This window comes from Cuculus canorus, chromosome 4, assembly GCF_017976375.1.
Source record: "Cuculus canorus isolate bCucCan1 chromosome 4, bCucCan1.pri, whole genome shotgun sequence".
Lineage (NCBI taxonomy): Eukaryota > Metazoa > Chordata > Aves > Cuculiformes > Cuculidae > Cuculus > Cuculus canorus.
In genome coordinates, this window is record NC_071404.1 from 52,498,318 (window position 1) to 52,517,037 (window position 18,720).

General features: G+C 41.7%; 2 protein-coding genes across 7 annotated transcripts in view; one reads left to right on the forward strand and one right to left on the reverse strand.

The window, feature by feature from the left end:
* RAP1GDS1 (Rap1 GTPase-GDP dissociation stimulator 1) overlaps positions 1-1,362 on the forward strand; it is a 92,874-nt gene extending 91,512 nt beyond the window's left edge. For 3 of the 6 annotated variants that reach the window (XM_054064916.1, XM_054064914.1, XM_054064919.1), the window contains one exon: positions 689-1,361. In XM_054064916.1, coding sequence (XP_053920891.1) covers positions 689-816 — 128 coding nt within the window. In that variant the 3' untranslated portion in view covers positions 817-1,361. Of the gene's footprint in view, positions 1-688 lie in introns of all 6 variants that reach the window. The other 3 variants (XM_054064918.1, XM_054064920.1, XM_054064915.1) reach the window with 2 other exon arrangements.
* Positions 1,363-4,609: 3,247 nt separating this feature from the next.
* TSPAN5 (tetraspanin 5) overlaps positions 4,610-18,720 on the reverse strand; it is a 92,365-nt gene continuing 78,254 nt past the window's right edge. Inside the window, exons 3-8 of the mRNA XM_009556411.2 lie at positions 18,321-18,467; positions 15,635-15,805; positions 13,511-13,636; positions 10,532-10,579; positions 10,283-10,399; positions 4,610-9,715 (exon numbers count right to left, since the gene is read on the reverse strand). Of these exons, the coding sequence (XP_009554706.1) occupies positions 9,650-9,715; positions 10,283-10,399; positions 10,532-10,579; positions 13,511-13,636; positions 15,635-15,805; positions 18,321-18,467 (675 nt within the window). The 3' untranslated portion in view covers positions 4,610-9,649. The remainder of the gene's footprint in view (positions 9,716-10,282; positions 10,400-10,531; positions 10,580-13,510; positions 13,637-15,634; positions 15,806-18,320; positions 18,468-18,720) is intronic.

Genomic DNA, 18,720 nt, shown 5'->3' on the forward strand with positions numbered 1-18,720 from the left:
GGTCTAGAATACAGGGGGTTGAGAAAACTTATTAAATTTTTTAACAAATTGCTCCATTTTATGGGTTGTTCCCAACCTTTCCTTATTAATACAAAGCACAATCAATCCGGGATCAGAATCATCAAACTGCATCTCTCCAGTGTTTCAAGTAAAACCCACGCACCGTGTACACGAGCACAGCACTGGGCAATGCACCAGGTGGTGTATTTGTATTAACTTCAGAGCTGACCTGCAAGCAAACAGCAAACAGTGACCAAATAGGTGACATATCCATTAAAGAACCATCTCACCCACTTCACACCTCTGCACAACCAACCAGAACTGATTTGATACAGACAATATAACAAGCCCATTCAGGCAAGCTCACTGGGTCAGGGTGGTTTAAGGAATAAAGCAGTGAAATCTGTTTTGGAAGGCAATCCAGGTGGATTTTTGTAACTGCTCTGCAGCAGCTTCATCGTTCATCTCTACCTGAAATCCATGGAGTCATTGCATGCCCCAGAGAAGTTATTCTTCATCCTCAAAAGCAATTTTAAAAAGTAAATAAAAAGATTCTGCATACATATACGTACATTTGTGTGCGTATGGGGTACCATTCAGTAGAAGTTTCTCACACTCACCAGCCTTTTCTGTTCTCTTGCCCGTCTCATGCAAAGTACTATTCCTTTTACTACTTTTTTTTTTCCAGAACCTCTTCAAAAGGAAGTGCAGGCCATGGCGTTTCTAGAAGTTGTATCAAAACTCCGCAGCCATGAGAACAAAACTGTTGCCCAACAGGCCTCGCTAACAGAGCAGAGACTTGCTGTAGAAAGCTGAGGAAGGTCTTATTTCCAGTGCATCCCGCCACAGATTTCACCTTTGTCCTCTGTCCTGCTGCCGCTCCTGCTATGTTTTCCACTGTTATCACTCGTGCATGCGTGTAATGTTCCCACACAAATTGATGAACTGCTGTAGGTACCCGTCCAAAAAGGTTTCTACAAATTCATAGGTGGTGTTAACATGAACCTGTCTCCACTCGTAACTGTTCTACTTGTATTCTTGTTGCTTGGGCCACATAGTAGAATGTGCATGTTGTAGTCCTATGATGACGTAGAAGTGGTACTACAGAATGACTCTTTCCTCATGCCCCCCCCAGCTGCATAACAGTGTACTACTAAATTAGGGACGATACAAGAGGCAGCAAGTTCAGGCTAGTGCTGACTATAGGATTAAGAAGTAAATCTAGCTCCATTTTTGGTGCTTTGGAGATTCAGGTTTGAATGCAATGTACTGCTGCTCATTCACTGGTCTTGCCTATTAATGTCAAGCTCGTGGTACCTAGAGGTAACAAATAAAAAACTTCAGTGCTCTCACTTTATCCTGCAGTTTGTTCTGTTTTGTATTCACACGCAGAAGCCGAAGACTGCACTGCCATGTGCTGCTGAGGAGCCCTTTGCGTTCCTGGCTCTGGCCCCGAAGCAATCACTGCCTTTCAGTTGAGCAAATACAAAGGAAACAATTCCAACCACTTTCACTGTGTATGCTCACACAGAGGCACTGTGTGGTTTAACAATTGCACGTTTTAACTGGAATACACTACACAATCCTTATCCCATAAAGCCACGTGTGAGTGCTCTCGGGCTTGCTTGGGATTGGGATTTTATTTGTTGGGTTTTTTTTGTAGATGGAATTTTAAAGGCATATCTTGCAGCAGCTTTTCAATGGAACCCCATCCAGTGAGAAATGCAGCATACAAGAGTATGCCTTTTTTTCCTTTCCTAGGTAAAGGAGCTGGGAAATTGCCAGTTTAAGCATCTTCTCTCACAGCTGCTCTTTTATAGGTTTGTAACACGCCGGTGAGGAAGCAAGCAGACGACTCTTCCCCAAAACAGGGAGCAGTTGGGATAGCAGTTTCCAGCTAGCCAGCACATGTTATTTTTGACGGTGCTATACCATTGTGTAGCTCCATCAAGCCCACAATGCACAAAGATCCGTAATGTTTTGAAGTGAATTCGGCGTTCCCCAGGGCTGAAGTGCAAGCTTCAGAAGTTTCAGGCTCCTTGTTTATCAGCAGTAGAGGTAAACGCAGAGGCCAAGCACCCATGCGATCCCATGCCACCTGGTTACAAAAACACTGCTTTTGACCTTTGCAAATTCACTTTCCAGCTCCATGAAACCGCTGGCTATCCCACAGACACTGTGATGGGAAGATGCCAGTCACGATGGGAAAGGGATTATGTACACAAAGCTGTGTATGAAAAGAAACTAGCCTCAAATAGTCAGTTTAAACTCCAAAACCCAGCGGATGCTACAGGAGAGCACTCACACAGCAGTGATTCCACATCCATTTAATCCAGTGCCACAGGAAAAAAAATCTCTAAAAACACACAGGAAAAAAATCTCTAAAACCAAACTGTACAGCAGCCTCTTATTCAAAAATACATTCAAAAAAATATTTGCTAGTAGTAGTGCAGCAAAGGCACTGACGGAGCGTAGAGCTGTGACACCAGGCTCCAAATAAGAGAACCTCTGCACTGCTGAATGTGAACTGTGACTGTAAACACGCTGGTTACAGTGGACCCACACAAGCCCAGGTTTTCTTGGGCATGGAAGTAATTTTCATTGATTTAAGTAGATCCCAAGTTACATTTGAAAGACCAGTTATCAATTACTTACTTGGTTCTAGAAAGACACTCTTCCTTTTGACATTGGTATAAATTTCAAGTGCTCACACGAGCTAATCATACCCAACAAAGCTGTGACACCAACAAAATTCCATTCACCCGATCGTCTGCGAGGGCCTCAGGTTAAGCATTAGCCATATTCTTATTTTCATTAGGGATACGCTGTCACAGCAAGCACAAAGGCCAACACCAATACCCTTCCACTTTCAAATGGCTTCCCTGGATGGAATATCAAATGACTTACAATTCCAAGTAAAATCTGTGCTGGGCCTATACACAGAAGGGACGTCGGCACAAGGGCAAAGGTGGGTGTAGGTCGCAGTAGAAGGAGGTAATTGAAAAGACCATCTATCCACACAAACGTGGTGCTGCTCTGAGACACTCTGCAGCCTGCAGGTCATTTTCTATGTAGCTGGTAAATCGTTCATCCTCTGAGCTGCTTTTAATAAGTGAAATGGGATCTAAGGACATTACCATCATGCACGTTTCACTACTCACTTGACTGAAGTCAATTGAAATTGCTGACAACAATTCTGATTAGATGTTTAGTAGACAGATTACATCTACGCAAAGCTTGCAATCTGCTGCTCAGGCTATTTTTGTGACAGTGATGCCAGATATCCGGTCTCTTCATTTGTTTACTGCTGCAGCAAACCTATCTAGAACAATGACGGCTGTCCCACAACACAGGGCAGGCAGAGCCGCCTGGTGTCTCACATCGGTCTGCATCTGTATGACTCCTGCAAGATGTAGCATCGCATCAGTCAGGAAGATAAAAACCACATGTTTTTACGTATCACAGTGTAGAAATACAAGGGAAAGTTTCACTTTGGGTACAGGACAAATGGCAGCATCATAGGCCTTGGATCCAGGACCTGTTGGCCAAATGAGACCACAAGACCCAGAAAAGGCCATTTGTTTCCAAAGTCCTAGAAATGGCAATCGGCCACAACGTGCAAGTCTGTTATGAGTTTGACAGACTGCAGCTACCTGCTCCCAGTCTCCCCTTCCATCATGAAAATGGCTTATCCAAGTGCGCTACACCTATTGCAAGTTATGAAGATTTTGGCAATGCCCTCAGCTTTGCTTCTTTTTGGTTAACTTTTGTTCTTACCTCTCCACCCAAGGTGTCCACATTTGCATTCTTATTTTGCCAAGTCATTTCCATACATACAGCTAAATGTATATGCCTGAAATATGCAAAAGGCATTGGACTTCAATTTAGATATAGACATGGGCCTTTAAATCGGTCACCGTGGTGTTCTGGGGACAAAGCTGTAGGATTTGAGATACTGAATTGGATTAGCTCGCTCTACAGTTTGAAATACTGAACTTCCTCCTCTGTCTAAACAAGCGCAAGTCATCGTTACCCGATCAGACCTGCACAATCAAATAAGCCAGCTCTCACTGCTTCCGTTTGAGGACATGTACTTAGAAAAGTGAAATTCCCACCCCCTTCACAAAAGTTTAAGTCATGACGAATCCCCTTTGTGCTGCTCCCTGTAAAGCAGCGGCTTCTGAACACTTTGGGGTCAGTAAAACAGTTACGGGGAGAGCTCCAACAGTCGTACTAACCAGCAGCCGCAGCAGTCGGAGGAACGGCAGCGACCTGTCGGAAAGAAGCAGAGCATCTTCATTAGCCAGAGACTTCGACAACAGTGGGCAGTAGGTACGGGATCTCCTCGTGCGGGGGTGTGCTCTTCACGGATTAGCTTATTATTCATTTCAGGGCAGCTGCTGGTGATAATGTGTTTTGTGACTTCATGAGACCACAATATTCTACTTTGTATACAAGAGACATGGGGATTCATTTCCCCCGTTAGTCTTGGGGAGGGCAGGCAAGGGGGTCTTCTCCTGGAGGAATTTTGCCCGAACACGTCTTTCTGTTAATGTTAAGTGCTACATCAAGAGTACACGTTCACAACCTCATATTTCACATAATTTTATTTATAAAATTGTAATTATCTAACAAATTGCATATAAAATGATTTACTTCAAGTAAATACAGAATACTGCACAACTATTAAAACTATTGTATTGTCCATAAGTGTATTAAAACATTCCTAAAAAATGCCTCTATTAAAAAACAAAAACCCAAGAACACAAGTAGCATGATCAAGACCACTTTCAATAGCTTAAAATTAATTACCAGGAAGTTACATTAACTTCCTAAGTAGACTCCAGTTACATCCATTGAGATCAGCATGTGATACAATACCACAGTCTAATGCTAAAGATGACAAGTAATACATTATGCACCTGACCTATGCTTTTCTCCTCGACTGAAGGTAACCAGTCTGAAATCAGAAAACTAAAGCTCAAGTCAAACTCTACTGGGCATGCAGTTCTGTTATAGCAATACTCGCAATCGGTAAGTGTCGTTGGCTTTTACAATCAATTTTACAACTGATAGAAAAAGGAACACAAGAGAATACATTCATATCAAAAGGAATGATACACAAAGGGTAAATATCGACATCTTGCCATACACTCCAGAACGAACCAGAGAGAGAGATTCAGTCGGAACTAGTCTGGAACACGGGTATTAGAGATGAGTCTGAGTCACAAAACCCAAATCCCAATCTCCCCAGAGCTCAAGGTAGTATCAGGGCCACCTCTACCATGAACACAGCGTGAACATGAACACACACATGGATGGAGCTTTTTATCAACACATTTACACTGCCAAAACACAAAAGACAGCGAGCAGTGCTGCCTGGTGTCCGCTAGCAGTCATAACACTTTTTATACTGCAAGATAAGGGAGAGAGAATTTATTTTTGTTTCTTTTCTTTAAGTGACAAAATTTGGTAGCAGATGGCTCCAACACTGCTGTTCCGCTTGCTTTAGACAATTCCATGACAAATTACAGGTATCTGAAAAAATTTCAGATAAAAAACGAAAATGGGAGAGAGGAACTGGAGTGGGGTCTGACACCTGTTGAGGTCTAATCTCTTCCCTTGGTACTTGCAGAACTGCCATTTCAATGCACCCAAAAGGCACACAAAGCAAGAAGGAAAACAATCAAAAAATGCACATACGAGTTTCTCTTGTAACCAACACTGCTAATCGGAATCAGTTTTTACCAAGGGCGTCTCTGAAGCACTAAAGCACAGACTAACGTCCAGGACAGTTCTTATAGCACCATGTGTAATCCTGTCGCAAGCGATGTCAGCCTCCCACAGCCATTGGGGTGCTGCCCTGACCTCCCTTTCTCGGCCCGCGGCCCCAGCGAGCAGAGGGGGTGGCCAGGCACAGTGCTCACAGCACTCCCCACGTTCAGCAGCACCTTCTGTCATCAACACTTGTAAGGTGAAAAGCAGTCGTGTGCAAGAATCATTTAATCTGCATGCTACTATTTACATTTCAAACACTATTTACACACCAGAACTACAATTAGGTTCTCTCTCGAAGGGGAGAGGGCGGCTTTCAGGACAGAGTACACTTAAGGAAGCATCCCCACAGCTTCAAACTCTGAAGGATCACAAGCAAATTTATGGGTTTTGAAGCAAAGAGAGCCTACTGCTACTGAAACAGACACAGAGACAAATTAAACATTTGCCCATTAGGCTATTGTAGAAAAAAAATTAATAAAAAGAGAGAAAAATCAAACAACAGAAAGGCCTGCGAATATGGAGAGTATTTAGAAAGCAGCGGAGCAAGGACTGCGATGCCCTTTGGCAGGGCTCGGTGAGGGAACTGGAAATGGCTCTAGAGCCAGGGCTACTGCTGAAGCTACCAGACCTCACATCAAGCAACACTGCCATCCTATAGGACTCGCCCGGCAATCAGAGCTCTCACACACTCCACGAGGGCCGTAAGCCTGACAACAAATTTCTGAATGACTCCTGCATGTTGCAAATGGTTTCCCTGACTTCTGGACTCACATCGACCCCACCGCCACAGCAGGCAGGCAAGGAATTGCCAGGAAGTCATACTGCCTACCGTGTCTTATTGCTTCACAAAACGAGCCCGAGCAGCCAGCAGTTGTGCTCTAGTTGCAGCTCACCTGAAGTTTTCACAAAGTTCTCCGGAAGGAAGCTTGTTTGCATTTGGCAGGCTCTGATAATAACAGATTGATTTCCAAGGCCTCCCACAAGCTTTCCAAACTGGACATCTAAGCTCCTGAGTAGCTGCTGATCGGGCATTTCTAGGGCACCTTACCCGATCTGTAGACAAAAAATGTGGGATTCATATGTGCAATATAGACAGCTAATCCCAAACATTCAGTATGCATCTGTCAAACAACTGCAAAAATGCGGAAAATAAGAGCATCTCGTGGGAGTAGGGAAGGATCAGCACTGCAGCAATGAAGACAAGCTCTAGAAAAATAAGTTATTTAGTGGTTTTTATAAGAACAGTCAGTTATTCTGGGACTCAGCAGAAGCGATGCACATTTGTGTGTAGACGTCCAAGTAGCGAAAACAATATTTGCTCACCTCAGAGCGTTTACCTTCTTATCAGTCTGACACTGTCAAAAGCACATCCAGCGGACTGGAACTTGGAGAACATTGTGACAAGACAGAAGGCCAATACAGTACAACTGCAGAAATTCAAGTAGAAGAATGAAGTTGCATTCAGAAGCCCTCAGCAGTAACAGCAGTATTAAAGATCAGTGGCAACAAGGAATGTTTCTGTAACATGGGCTTTTTTAGCACTGGGTCACAATCAAGGCTCTTGGGTGGAGCGATTGCTTCCTCAATCACGCTTCCCTGATTCCTTCCCACACCGTTTTGTCTCAGTGCAGCAACACTAGTGCTGACGATCTGTCTGTCCTGCTGCTATCAGGCAAAAAGGTGTGTCCCTTTGCAAGGAAACAAACACCAATAACTCCTCAACTTGAGGAGTTGCTAAGAAAAACATAACACTGCGGTGAGGTGGAACCAACTTTATTAAGGACAGTGAATTATAACTGCTTTTGAAGGCTTTAAAAAAAAAAAACCTGCTCTGAGTCATGGCTGGCCTTTAACAGCAGATACCAAAGGATATGGAGGCTGCCTGACTCAGAGCCCATCAGTGGGAGTTAACCAGAAGAGGATGAGGTAATGCTCAAAGACAGGAGGACATCAGGAGTGTCTGCAGCATCAGTAGAGCGCCGGTGTGCCTACCACCAGCCTTCAGTGGGGACAAAACCACAACTGACTGAAGCACAGAAAGGCAAAACGTGCAAGGGTACGAATACTCACATGTTTAAGAGTCATAGGATGAGAAAAGCCTTAATAGGTCATCAGACCAGCCTTCTGTCCATCCTCCAGCACAGGGAAGCTTTGAAAGCAACGCATTCATCACTTCTCCACATATACGTCATTTTAGGGCAAACATCTCAGAAAGATGCTGAGCGCTTACAAAGAGGTGCTACACACCCTTTGACACTGCCTGACCAAAGCACGAGCCAAGACCTCACAGCTTTCAGGAGTGGTTCTAAAGATACTGAGAAGGGTCATACACCACGTTAAATTTATACAAAGTGCAATAAAACTACCCAAGCCATGGTCAGGTTTGTAAGTTCACTATTATTAGTGAAGAAGGAATCAAAAACTCTAAGCTGGATGGAGGCTGATCTAATAATTCTTCACTATTTGTGCTTTATCTCAAATTCTGCTCACTTGTCCAACTCAAAAGAGTCTGTCGTGGCTGATTCTAATACGCACTTCTATTTTAAAATTTTTATTCCGTTTCTTCAAGAAAGCTTTTTGTTGCATTTAGAGCAACAAAGGGAGACACGTCTCCATAGCAAGGATTTCTTCGCTGTCAGTAAGCATTTACTCTGGTAAAAGCTGTTCTCTCCGACTTCCAAGGGAATGGGATATGATCTTTCCATAATTACATGCATTTAGCAATAAATAAGTTTGGATTAGACTGTATTCAAACATATGCACAGATTTAAAGCACTGGAGTGTCACATATTCTTAGTCCACAGCTCATGCAAGTAAAAAAGAAGACAAAAAGAAAAAAAGGAAGACCAAAGCCTCAGCTAAGAACAGACCAATGAATTATCTTAAAAGAAGTTTTGCACAAGTATATCAAAACACTAATATCAGTGAGATCCCTAAATACAGTAGGCTACACTAAATTCCAGAGAAACAAAGGATTTAGCCACATCAGATACATACGTTTTGTTGTTGTTGGTTTTTAAGTTAATATATAATTCATTCTTTGAATAATATTATTCACTTGGCCCAACATCCATACTGCTTTCATACATTTATACAGTTATATACCATCCTTGCCTTAAGAGACTGATGTCCTACGGTATGGCAGCAACCAAAGACTCTATAACCCTTGTTCGTCAAATACAAAAGTCCTTTCCCTTCATACAACGGTGGAGAAAGGAAGAAAGATGTTGATAAAATTAGGCAGTTCTCCCTGTGAGCCTGTTGATTCCAACCTCAAATGCTACAGGGAGATGGTTGGAAGCTTGCATAAAAAAAATGTCCCTTGTTTTAAAAACAATTTCTTTTACTGTACAATAGATGCATAGAAAGTTGCTTCCTGCTTGATGGGTTTAGGTCTGTAGCTATGTTTATTTAGCTGTGAAAATAAGATTGTTCCATTACAGAGTGGTGAGGAGAGAGACCATCTCAGGAATATTTGGCAGCTATTGAAGAGCTCATGACACGAAGAATAAACAGCATATCCACAGACTACAATGATGCAACTCTGTCCCACTGAATACACCGATTTAAAAAAAGTGTCCACTTGTTACTCAGGATCAAGAATACAGTAGAGATTCATGGCTCAACAGCTTTCAAACTGGTGGTTTAAAACAAAAACATTCAGCGAGCAGATTTTAAATAGCCCTCTCTTCTCTCCCCCACTTCAAAGAAACATGGGTTCACTGCAATACCAGGAACTTAGACTTGAGACTACTTGGGAGAGAAGGCTTTCCTGTCACCCATGTCCATACAGCTTGGTGTCGGAGCGACACACTGGAGGTTTCAGAGGGTTTCAGTTGTCCAGTGTCTTGTTGTGGTTACTTCAGCAGTTTTACCAGCTGGCTCTGACAGCCTCAATGTCACTAACCAAATTCTGGGCTAAGCATATCCCAAATATCTGGAAGAGATAACAGTTTGTTCATTTGGAGCATCGGACAACTCTTTTCATACAGGCAAACTCCTTAGCTTATACTGAACTTCCATGTGAAAACAAGCAACAGAAAGTTAGAAACCAAATGAACAGTAAGTGCTGGAAAAAGGAAAAATATTGAAAAGCTCCGCATAACCCCCAGTACTTTTATAGTACACTCGGTTCTGGGAAATTGAACAGTTCTAAGCTTGCTTCACAAAAGAACTGTAAAGGCTTTTTTCGCTGCATCGTCAGTAACAGTAGGTCTGTACAAGCTTAAAAAAATTCTACCTAATCTTTATCTAACACATAGGCTTAGTTTTGGCCTGCAGACAGCTGAAAATTAAGAAATGCATCCCTACAGATAAAAATTAAATACTCCTTAACACAAAGAAAGCCTTAGACATTTAGCTCCCCTCAATAAAACCTACAGATGTTGTATTTCTAAGCGCAACTGATAATGTAGTTCCAGCTCTCATATACAGTTCCCCCCTCACATATTCTATTTATCTGTTTTTCTTTTGTATAACTCATTGCAGGGAAAGTGATGTTTACCTGCAGTAATGCTATCCCAATGAATATACCAGCAACTATGGTAAGATTGTCCTGCAACCATTTCTCAAACTGAGGGACACAGCCCTTAGTGTAGATAACAATCTGCTGATCAACTTCCTGCCAAAGAGAAGAAAACAGACATAATTACATTCAACTATCCCCTCAGCAGAATAACTGGCTCTTGCAGGAGGGATTCAGATCCTTAAGATACCACATTAAAAAAAAAAAAGAAAAAAAGACAAGCCTTACTGGTTTTTGCCTTGCATCATAGCCGCACTGAGTATTAATAACATCTTCCTAGGAGAGAGAGATACAGAAGAGAGGCAATCAGTAAAGTGTCTCCCAAACACCCTCTCCCAGCTCTCCAGAGTTGGTCTGGTATGTAATAAGACAATCCCCCTAACTTTGGTTACCATACTGAGTACCCTCAAAGCACAGGTAATAAACTAGGCTATGGAAGACTTTTCCTAATGAATAAGTGCTACTCATTGGAAGCCGAAGTTGCATTTACTCTCTATGTAGTTATTTCGGGGCAATTAAATGAATCATAGAATCGTTTGAGTTGGAAAGGACCTTAAAGCCCATCCAGCTCCATCCCCCCTGCCAAGGGCAGCGACATCTCCCACTAGACCAGGCTGCCCAAGGCCCCATCCAACCCAGCCCTGAACACCTCCAGGGATGGGGCATCCACAGCTTCCCTGGACAACCTGTGCCAGTGCCTCACCACTCTCATGGTGAAGAAATGCTTCCTAACGTCTAATCTAAATCTTCCTCCTTCCAATTGAGCCATTGCCTCTCATTCTATCACTCCATGCCCCTGTAAAACCTCCCTCCCCAGCTTTCTTGTAGGCCCTCTTCAGGTACTGGAAGGTTGAGATATGGTCTCCCCTGAGCCTTCTCTTCTCCAGGCTTAAGAATCCCAATGCAACTACTTCTGGTGTCAGCCAAAATGGCAGCAAAATATTAAGCTACCAGGTCATGTAATGACAGTGAACAGAAAAAGAAACCACTCAAGGAAGTGAGAAAATCTTCCAATCTTAGCTAGGTGTACAAAACAACACAATTTAATCAAATTGTGGGAAGTGAGAAAGACAGCCAGCAGAGAAAGAGATTTTAAATAGCACTTAAAGCTCCTCTAAGTGTTCCCTCACTTTGCAGGACCTACATCAACAGTTTGTAAGGTGTCAGTTGCCCAAGCTGGATTCCCTCAATGGACCTTTAAGATTTGAGCAATTTGTATCTTTTAATGATAAAAATGCATCTGTTCCAGGAAGTAGATAAGATCCAACAGAAGGATTTTAAGCTTTCTTCTTCATACTGAATGCCTACTTGCTTTATCATCAATGTCTTCTGCCTTTAGCCTTGGAATTCGTTAACTGAAAGGAAGTGTGAGGAACAAAATGGAAATAAATCAACTTTTCTAGGCCTTGCCTGTACAGGAATTTGGAATATTTCCAGATGCTGAACTACAGAAAAGTGACCTGTAGAAGTCCAAATTCGTTTTAAAGGAGACTATTTTGACCTACCTTACCACTTCCTGATTCAAGCTAAACTAAAAGCAAGTCCTGTTTGATGAAGTATCCACACAACATTTTGCGTTGGTCCAACCCTTCAATTCTAAAGCAGATAAATTTGCTTTCCCACATAATAAAACTCTGTTTATCACTGCAATTGAACTACTCTCAGCTTGGTTACAATTATATCCATTATAGGCATGACTTTTAAGAATAGAATTTTAGAAATATCATCATTTCTAGTCATTATTGTAAAAGCAATTAAGCATGTTGCTTCCACAGAATGAATGAGAACTATCTTTAAATTTCTGATTGCTGCATCACCCCCTCAGAAACTGCATAACCATATACACACGAAGGGAGAGAGATAACTTTAGCATGGATTATGTATTTATAGGATTAACTTGTACTGCTGTCACTGGTTTGGTTTTATAACAACTATATTTTTAAAACTGGGTTGTGATGACCTCTCTGTGTGGGTAGGGGTAATCCTAAGCATAATGTAATGCTTGAGCCTCACCTGCTTTCCATTTTGTTTCAGTAATTCATTAAAACATTTTCAGCAATGTTCGTGACAAAGCCTCAAACTACTGTGAAGACATGTTCACTGCAAAGGAAGCAAAATGCAGCTTGTGCAAGTGGCAATGCCTCGTCAGGAGAGGGGGAGAGCAGCAGTACTGACTGGATGTTGGCACCAATAACTGCGTTGCATTAACAGCACCAGGGAGCACCCAAGGTGCTTGCTGGCAACTTGCCTAACTCGAGTCAGCGCCACAGACTCATACATTTAAGGAACTGTAAGTCACTCCAGGTGAAGAAAAAGCCACAGCTGAAATACTAAGTAATACAAGCACCCAAAAGCTGCTTCTTTTAAGCTATATGAAAGTCAATTATATGTGCCCAACACTGCATAACAGTTTGCAGGCACAAACCCACCCCTATTCCAAGCCTTTCACTGTGAGTGAACCACTTCTCTACACTTCACCCTGCTTTCTTGATCATGTCCGTACTAGTAATGAGTGGCTTCAACACTTCCTGCTTGATGATCCAGAACTGTAACTATTTCAAAAGACATTGAAATTTAACAAAAATCCGTTCCCTCAATTTCTGACCCTTCAAGCCTGCTCTCAGGTGACCATAGGACAAGCAGTAGTTTTAAATGGAAAGACAGAGCATGTAAAGATGCCTGTGCCCAACTCAAGATTTTAACGCAAATATCTGCACATTCTTCAGGGCACGGACTGTCATTCCTTACCATATCTAGCACAAACTGTGTCAAACTGGCTTCAGCCTCTGGATACTGCATTAAATAATGAGTAATACCTGCTTTAGACTGTCTGAACTTAAGAGTTGTTGCTCTTTAAGGCAGCAAATAAAATATCCTAGTGATATTCAATTGTAAGCTCATATCCTTCAACTCATTAAGTGCTTCTGCTTTTTATACTTGCTAAATTAAATAGGTATGTTCGGCTAAACCCACAGTTCTCTCACTCTAATGAAAAGCAAACAGTATACAATAAAAACTTAAGGTAGCTCAGGACTTCCACGGACTGCAGAAAAGTTAGTGGTTAAGCTGAGCTGCAAGGACAAGAAGAATACAGGTCGGTGAGAAGATAACAATCATGCACGACTTCCAACCTCCCCTCAAAAAAAAGGTTAGAGTGATTTAAAATTTCAACAACAGACTTATCCTATCCTCCCAACTGTCACTTACCGCAGGGTCTTTCGTGCAGCAAGAGAACGGCACACCACAGCGCTCTCGACTTGCGTTGGAATCCGTGCAATTGAAGTAAATATTAAGGTTCCAGTCATCAGCTCCAAAAGCCCCACAGCACTGCCACTAGAACAAAGAAAGGAAAGCTGCTTGTGTCTCAGAACGAACAAATCTCAGAATTAGTAACACGCATAATTGCTGCCAGTTTCCCTCTAGCTTTCAAAACAAAAACTCAGATTCCCTCTGGTTTCATTGAAGCTAGCTTGTATTTGGGTTTGGCTTTGTTTGTTTTTTTTTAAAAAAAGACCATTCCAAGTCTATAAATTGTTCTAAAATTATGTGATTGAAGTTACATTCACACCCTGCAATTCCACTCTCTGAAGAAAAACCCATAGTGTGAGCCGATAAGCCTACACAACACCAGAGCTGCACAAGCCTACAAGGTCAGGCTTGAAGCATAGTAGAGCTAATGGTAGACATTCGCAATCTAATGCGCCCTGGGTTCTCAACCAAAATAATCAGCCCCAAGGGCTACACTAGCGTAGCCACTCCTTTTGGCATTTTGGGAGCATCTCTGACTAGCTGTATATCAGACAGCATGAACACATTGCTTCCCAAGCATCACACATCGCCCAAACAACATTACTGAAGGCAGGCAGAATCCTTCCAAAAGTAAATACGTCAAATGGCAGGTCTAGTCTATGGCAAAACACAACAAACACACAAAGAATTGGTAAAACTTGCTGAACATACGAAGAAAGAACTGGAGATCAGTGGAGCGCTAATGGTTTACAGCATTTAAGGAGCCAGCCCAACAAACCCATCTGTCATCTTAAAAAAAATAATTTAAAAAACAAACAAACAAACCACATTTTAAAAAACACCAGAATGTCAATTTTCTCTTTCCAGACATAGCACAGTTCCCTCTGTAACACCTGAACGTGTTGCCTTGAACACGTTGGACTAGCTGAAAAAGTAGCTTGCTCTCCAGACTCAAGCTGCCTGACTTAACTGTTAAAGATAGCTAATCCAGTTAGGAGAGCGAGTTTTATGTAGAGACTGCAAAACCGGACTGTAGTCTTCTGATTGCATATAAGTGGACTGCTGCTTTCAGACTGTGGTAACCTCTAGCCTTCTCCAAGCTGGATAACGTTCAATCCAATGCAAAGATGCACATCCTGTTACTTACTTGACATTTTTCCTCCCAAGGCATATATAGAAGCAATTCAAACATGGAATGAAATTATTTTAATGGCAGAATGTACAAAAATTAGTAAACATGATTTCAACCAATACTTGACCGTGTTAGCTACACAGGATCAAATTCAAAGAGGAGTTCATCAACAAAGGCCAGAACTGAGTACTGGAACAAGAAGGTACTGGCAAAATAACCTGGGTGCTAAAGCCAGTGCAAGACTCCGTTAGACACACTGACAAGTTACAGTGCTTAACCTGCACAAGTGTGTGCATCTCTGGCTTCACCCTTTCCTCCAAAGTGCAGATGTAGCATCATTTATAGATTTCCTATGAGAACTTCTTAAGCTGCCCACTTTGTTAGGCTAATTGCATTAAGTCTACTGAAAAAGAAATAACATTTTAGTTTCACACAGAGCAGCTAAACATCTCTGCCACTCTGCAGTGTAGTGGAGCACTTCTAATGTTGCTAAAACTACACCAACATTCATCTCAGAAACAAATTAAGCTTAGAAAATTATTTTATTTTTAAACAGGTGTGATAGTTCCTACAATAAAGTATTTGGAATAACCCTCTCCCCAAGAGCCCTCAAATATCTTCATACGCATATGGAATATGCTCCAAAAAACTGAATGCAAGACACTGAAGGTTAACTCGCAGATCTGACACATTATTAAGTCTTCAAGAACAAGTCATCCCAACTCTCCACCTTGTTTTTCTCAGTCATACATCAACAAATAAACGAATTTTCATAGGTGCTGTGTGTTTGTTGAAGTTCTGTAAGGAGAACTATATGTATATTCAAAAGTATTATATGCTAGAATATTTCTGTTCTTCCTTGAGGAAACCAAACAGATGGGAAGTAAAAGAATAGAGTAGTTATTTCTTTAAAGTAAGCTTTACAAAAAAATAAACATAGTCCAACTTACATATTCCTGTGTGAAGTCTATGAGATTTTGCAAATCAATGTCATCTCTGTATGCTCTGATGTTGTTGTTTATAAAGAAATACAGCTGGTCTTTTATCCAGTCTTTGAAAACAAATGCTAGAACACCAGCAGTGAGCTCCAAGAAGAAAATAATTCCAAGAAACACAGAAAACTGTAAAGAAAAAAAAAAAGTTTAAAAAAACTTTGCTTTATGACCAAAAACTTACTTTTCAAGGCCCACAGTTCTGTCCAGTGTTAGGGCTTTTATCTGTTTCAGTGCAGTTCAAGCTATTTCAGCACATCGGAAACTGTAAATTAAAAATACTTCATTTCTAATAAGGGCTGTAGTACAGGAATCTTAATCCTATTCTACCAAATAATAAAAATGGCATTGAATTAAAACTTCAGATATTTCACTGGGATTTTTAAAGACGACCAAGAGATTTCACTGTAAATTTTAACAGAGGCGATTACTTACCACCTGTAGGGCCCTCTGAAAATTCATCCATAAATTCTACATACGCACATTTTCAAAAGGCATAAACACCCAGTAGTGCCAGTGAAATGCTTTCTAAGTGACTTTTTCTTTAGACTCCCTCACTGGTAAAGCTTTGCCTAAGCAGACAAAGCAAAAATTGCGAACAGCAGAAATTAATTAATTATTAAGTCGGAGTGGAATGTCTATGGAATGACTCACATCCACATTAAAGCCAAATGAGGCTGCTATGATTAATGCAAATGCAATGGATGCCAAAGGCATTACTAATGATCTGCCACTTTCTCTAAGCATCTCCACTGAGTCTACACTGTTATAAAACACAGAGGGGTCCTCGTATACTGGAAATCCATTCTCTTTGCAACTGCGCCTTTGAGTTTCGGTTTAATACGCTCTCTGTGTTTGTTCAGACGGATTTTTAGTTTCTCTTGCAGCTGCTGTATAGGAAGCTATTTCTGGTACAGCAGGAGTGTTCATTTTAGGCAAGACAGGGAAGAGGAGAAAGCGTTACAATAGCTCATCCCATCCTTTTTTTTTTTTTTTTAAGCAAATCAAGACAAGCTAGAACTAGAACTGTCCCTAGCTGCTTTATAAATGCCTCAAGAACTGTAACACTAAACTGCCTCCTCCCCTCACACAATATGTCAGTATGAGCCAAAGGCAGCTCTTTCACTGGAATTCTTTTCATGTATAAACTAATAGTTAATGGTTGCGAAGACACAACTACTACCCAGGCTGTGCGCACCTCTGGGAGCTGGCATGGTGGAAGGAAGAATCTTGAATTTTTATTATAAATATTAAATTCATCTGAATTGGAACACATTATCCTCACTTGCAAAGCTCACGGGAGAAGGACTTTTAAAAAACAGAACCAGGCTACGTAGCTGAAGGAGTTCTGAATACTGAGGTATGTCTTCATATCAACAGCTTCTTCTCCAACAAACAGTCCGGTTGTCAGGGTTTAAGCCCAGTGGGCAACTAAGCACCACGCAGCCGCTTGCTCGCTCACTTCCTCCCACCTCTACCCCACCCCCCCAGACCCCCTGCAGTGGGATGGAGAGAGAATCAGAAGAGTAAAAGTGTAAAAACTCGTGGGTTGGGATAAAGACAGTTTAGTAAGTAAAGCAAAATCCACACATGCAAGCAAAGGAAACCAAGGAATTCATTCACTCTTTCCCATCAGCAGGCAGGCATTCAGCCATCTCCAGGAAAGGAAGGCTCCAACACCCGCAATGGTTACTTGTGAAGACCAATGCCATTACTTTGAACATTCCCCTCCTTCCTCCTGCTTCCATCAGCTTCATATGTTGAGTACGAAGTCGGAATGGAATATGGAATATCCCTTTGGTCAGATCAGGTCAGCTGTCCCAGCTGTGTCCCCTCCCAGCACCCTGTGCACCCCCCGCCCACTCGTTTGCAGGGTGGTGTGAGAAGCAGAAAAGGCCCTGACTCTGTGTAAGCACTGCTCAGCGGTAACTAAAAACATCCCTAAGTTATGGGCACTGCTTTCAGCACAAACCCGAAACATAGCCCCATACTAGAATTAATTTTCTTCACAGTAGCTATCTCAGCCACAAAGAGCACACCAGCCCAGAGTTCGAGAAGACAATTTCTATTTCCTCTACCCACATCCTGGGTACCTTCTCCTCCCTTCCTCCCTCTCCAGCCCCAGCATTGACAATGAAGCAATGAAGTCTTTTCAAATCAGCTGAATGGTACAGAACTGAGGATGTTAGCAATCAACCTCTCAGAACAGTTCTATCTCCTTTGAGGGGCACTTGCACAGCAAAAAGCACACGGGTCAACATTCATCTACGTGCCTCCTATTTCACAGGCAGCTTGTTATGGACTCAAAAGTTCAACACGCAGATTCTTGGCAGAAATTTCTCTCTTTTCATGACAGGAAAGTAAAATTTAGTCTATATCCATATACAAAGCAGTAGTTCCATGTTACGACTCTTACTGTCACTAGTTTCAAACCTTAAAAAAACCAAAAGAGTAAGCACCAGAGACTTGAAGAGCTGTAAAGCATTAATTAAGTGATAGAAATTCACAGAACAGTACTCTCACATTAGATAACACATTCTGCTCTCCAAAAGACATTTTATAATCTTTACACAGTTAAACAAGAACAGAGAACATGACTTAAGCTATGTAACTGATAAATGTCACAGTTGCAAAGGCTACTTACAAATTTGAGAAGGAAGGTATTTTCTCGCAGAGCTCCAATGCATCCTGCAAATCCCAAAATGAACATAACTCCTCCTACCACCAGGAAGAGCCAAACTGGATCAAAGCCTCCTAGGTCAGTGATGGAGGAGATATTGGACAACACTCCCTGAGAAAGAAAAAATAATGCCAAGGGATAACAAGTACGGTCAGCTTTGAGTTGAACAAATTCTACTTACACTTCTTTCTTTTAAAAAGGTAGAAGACTACAACAGATAAGTGTCCTGCAGTACAGCAAGAAAACATGACTAAGGAAATATTTGCATTTAAAAAAAGAGATAAAAGGGCAATTATGTACAATATTTCTGAAACAACATGTGGAATGAGCAACAAAATGTGCTTCTAGAGTCCTACGCAGGAAA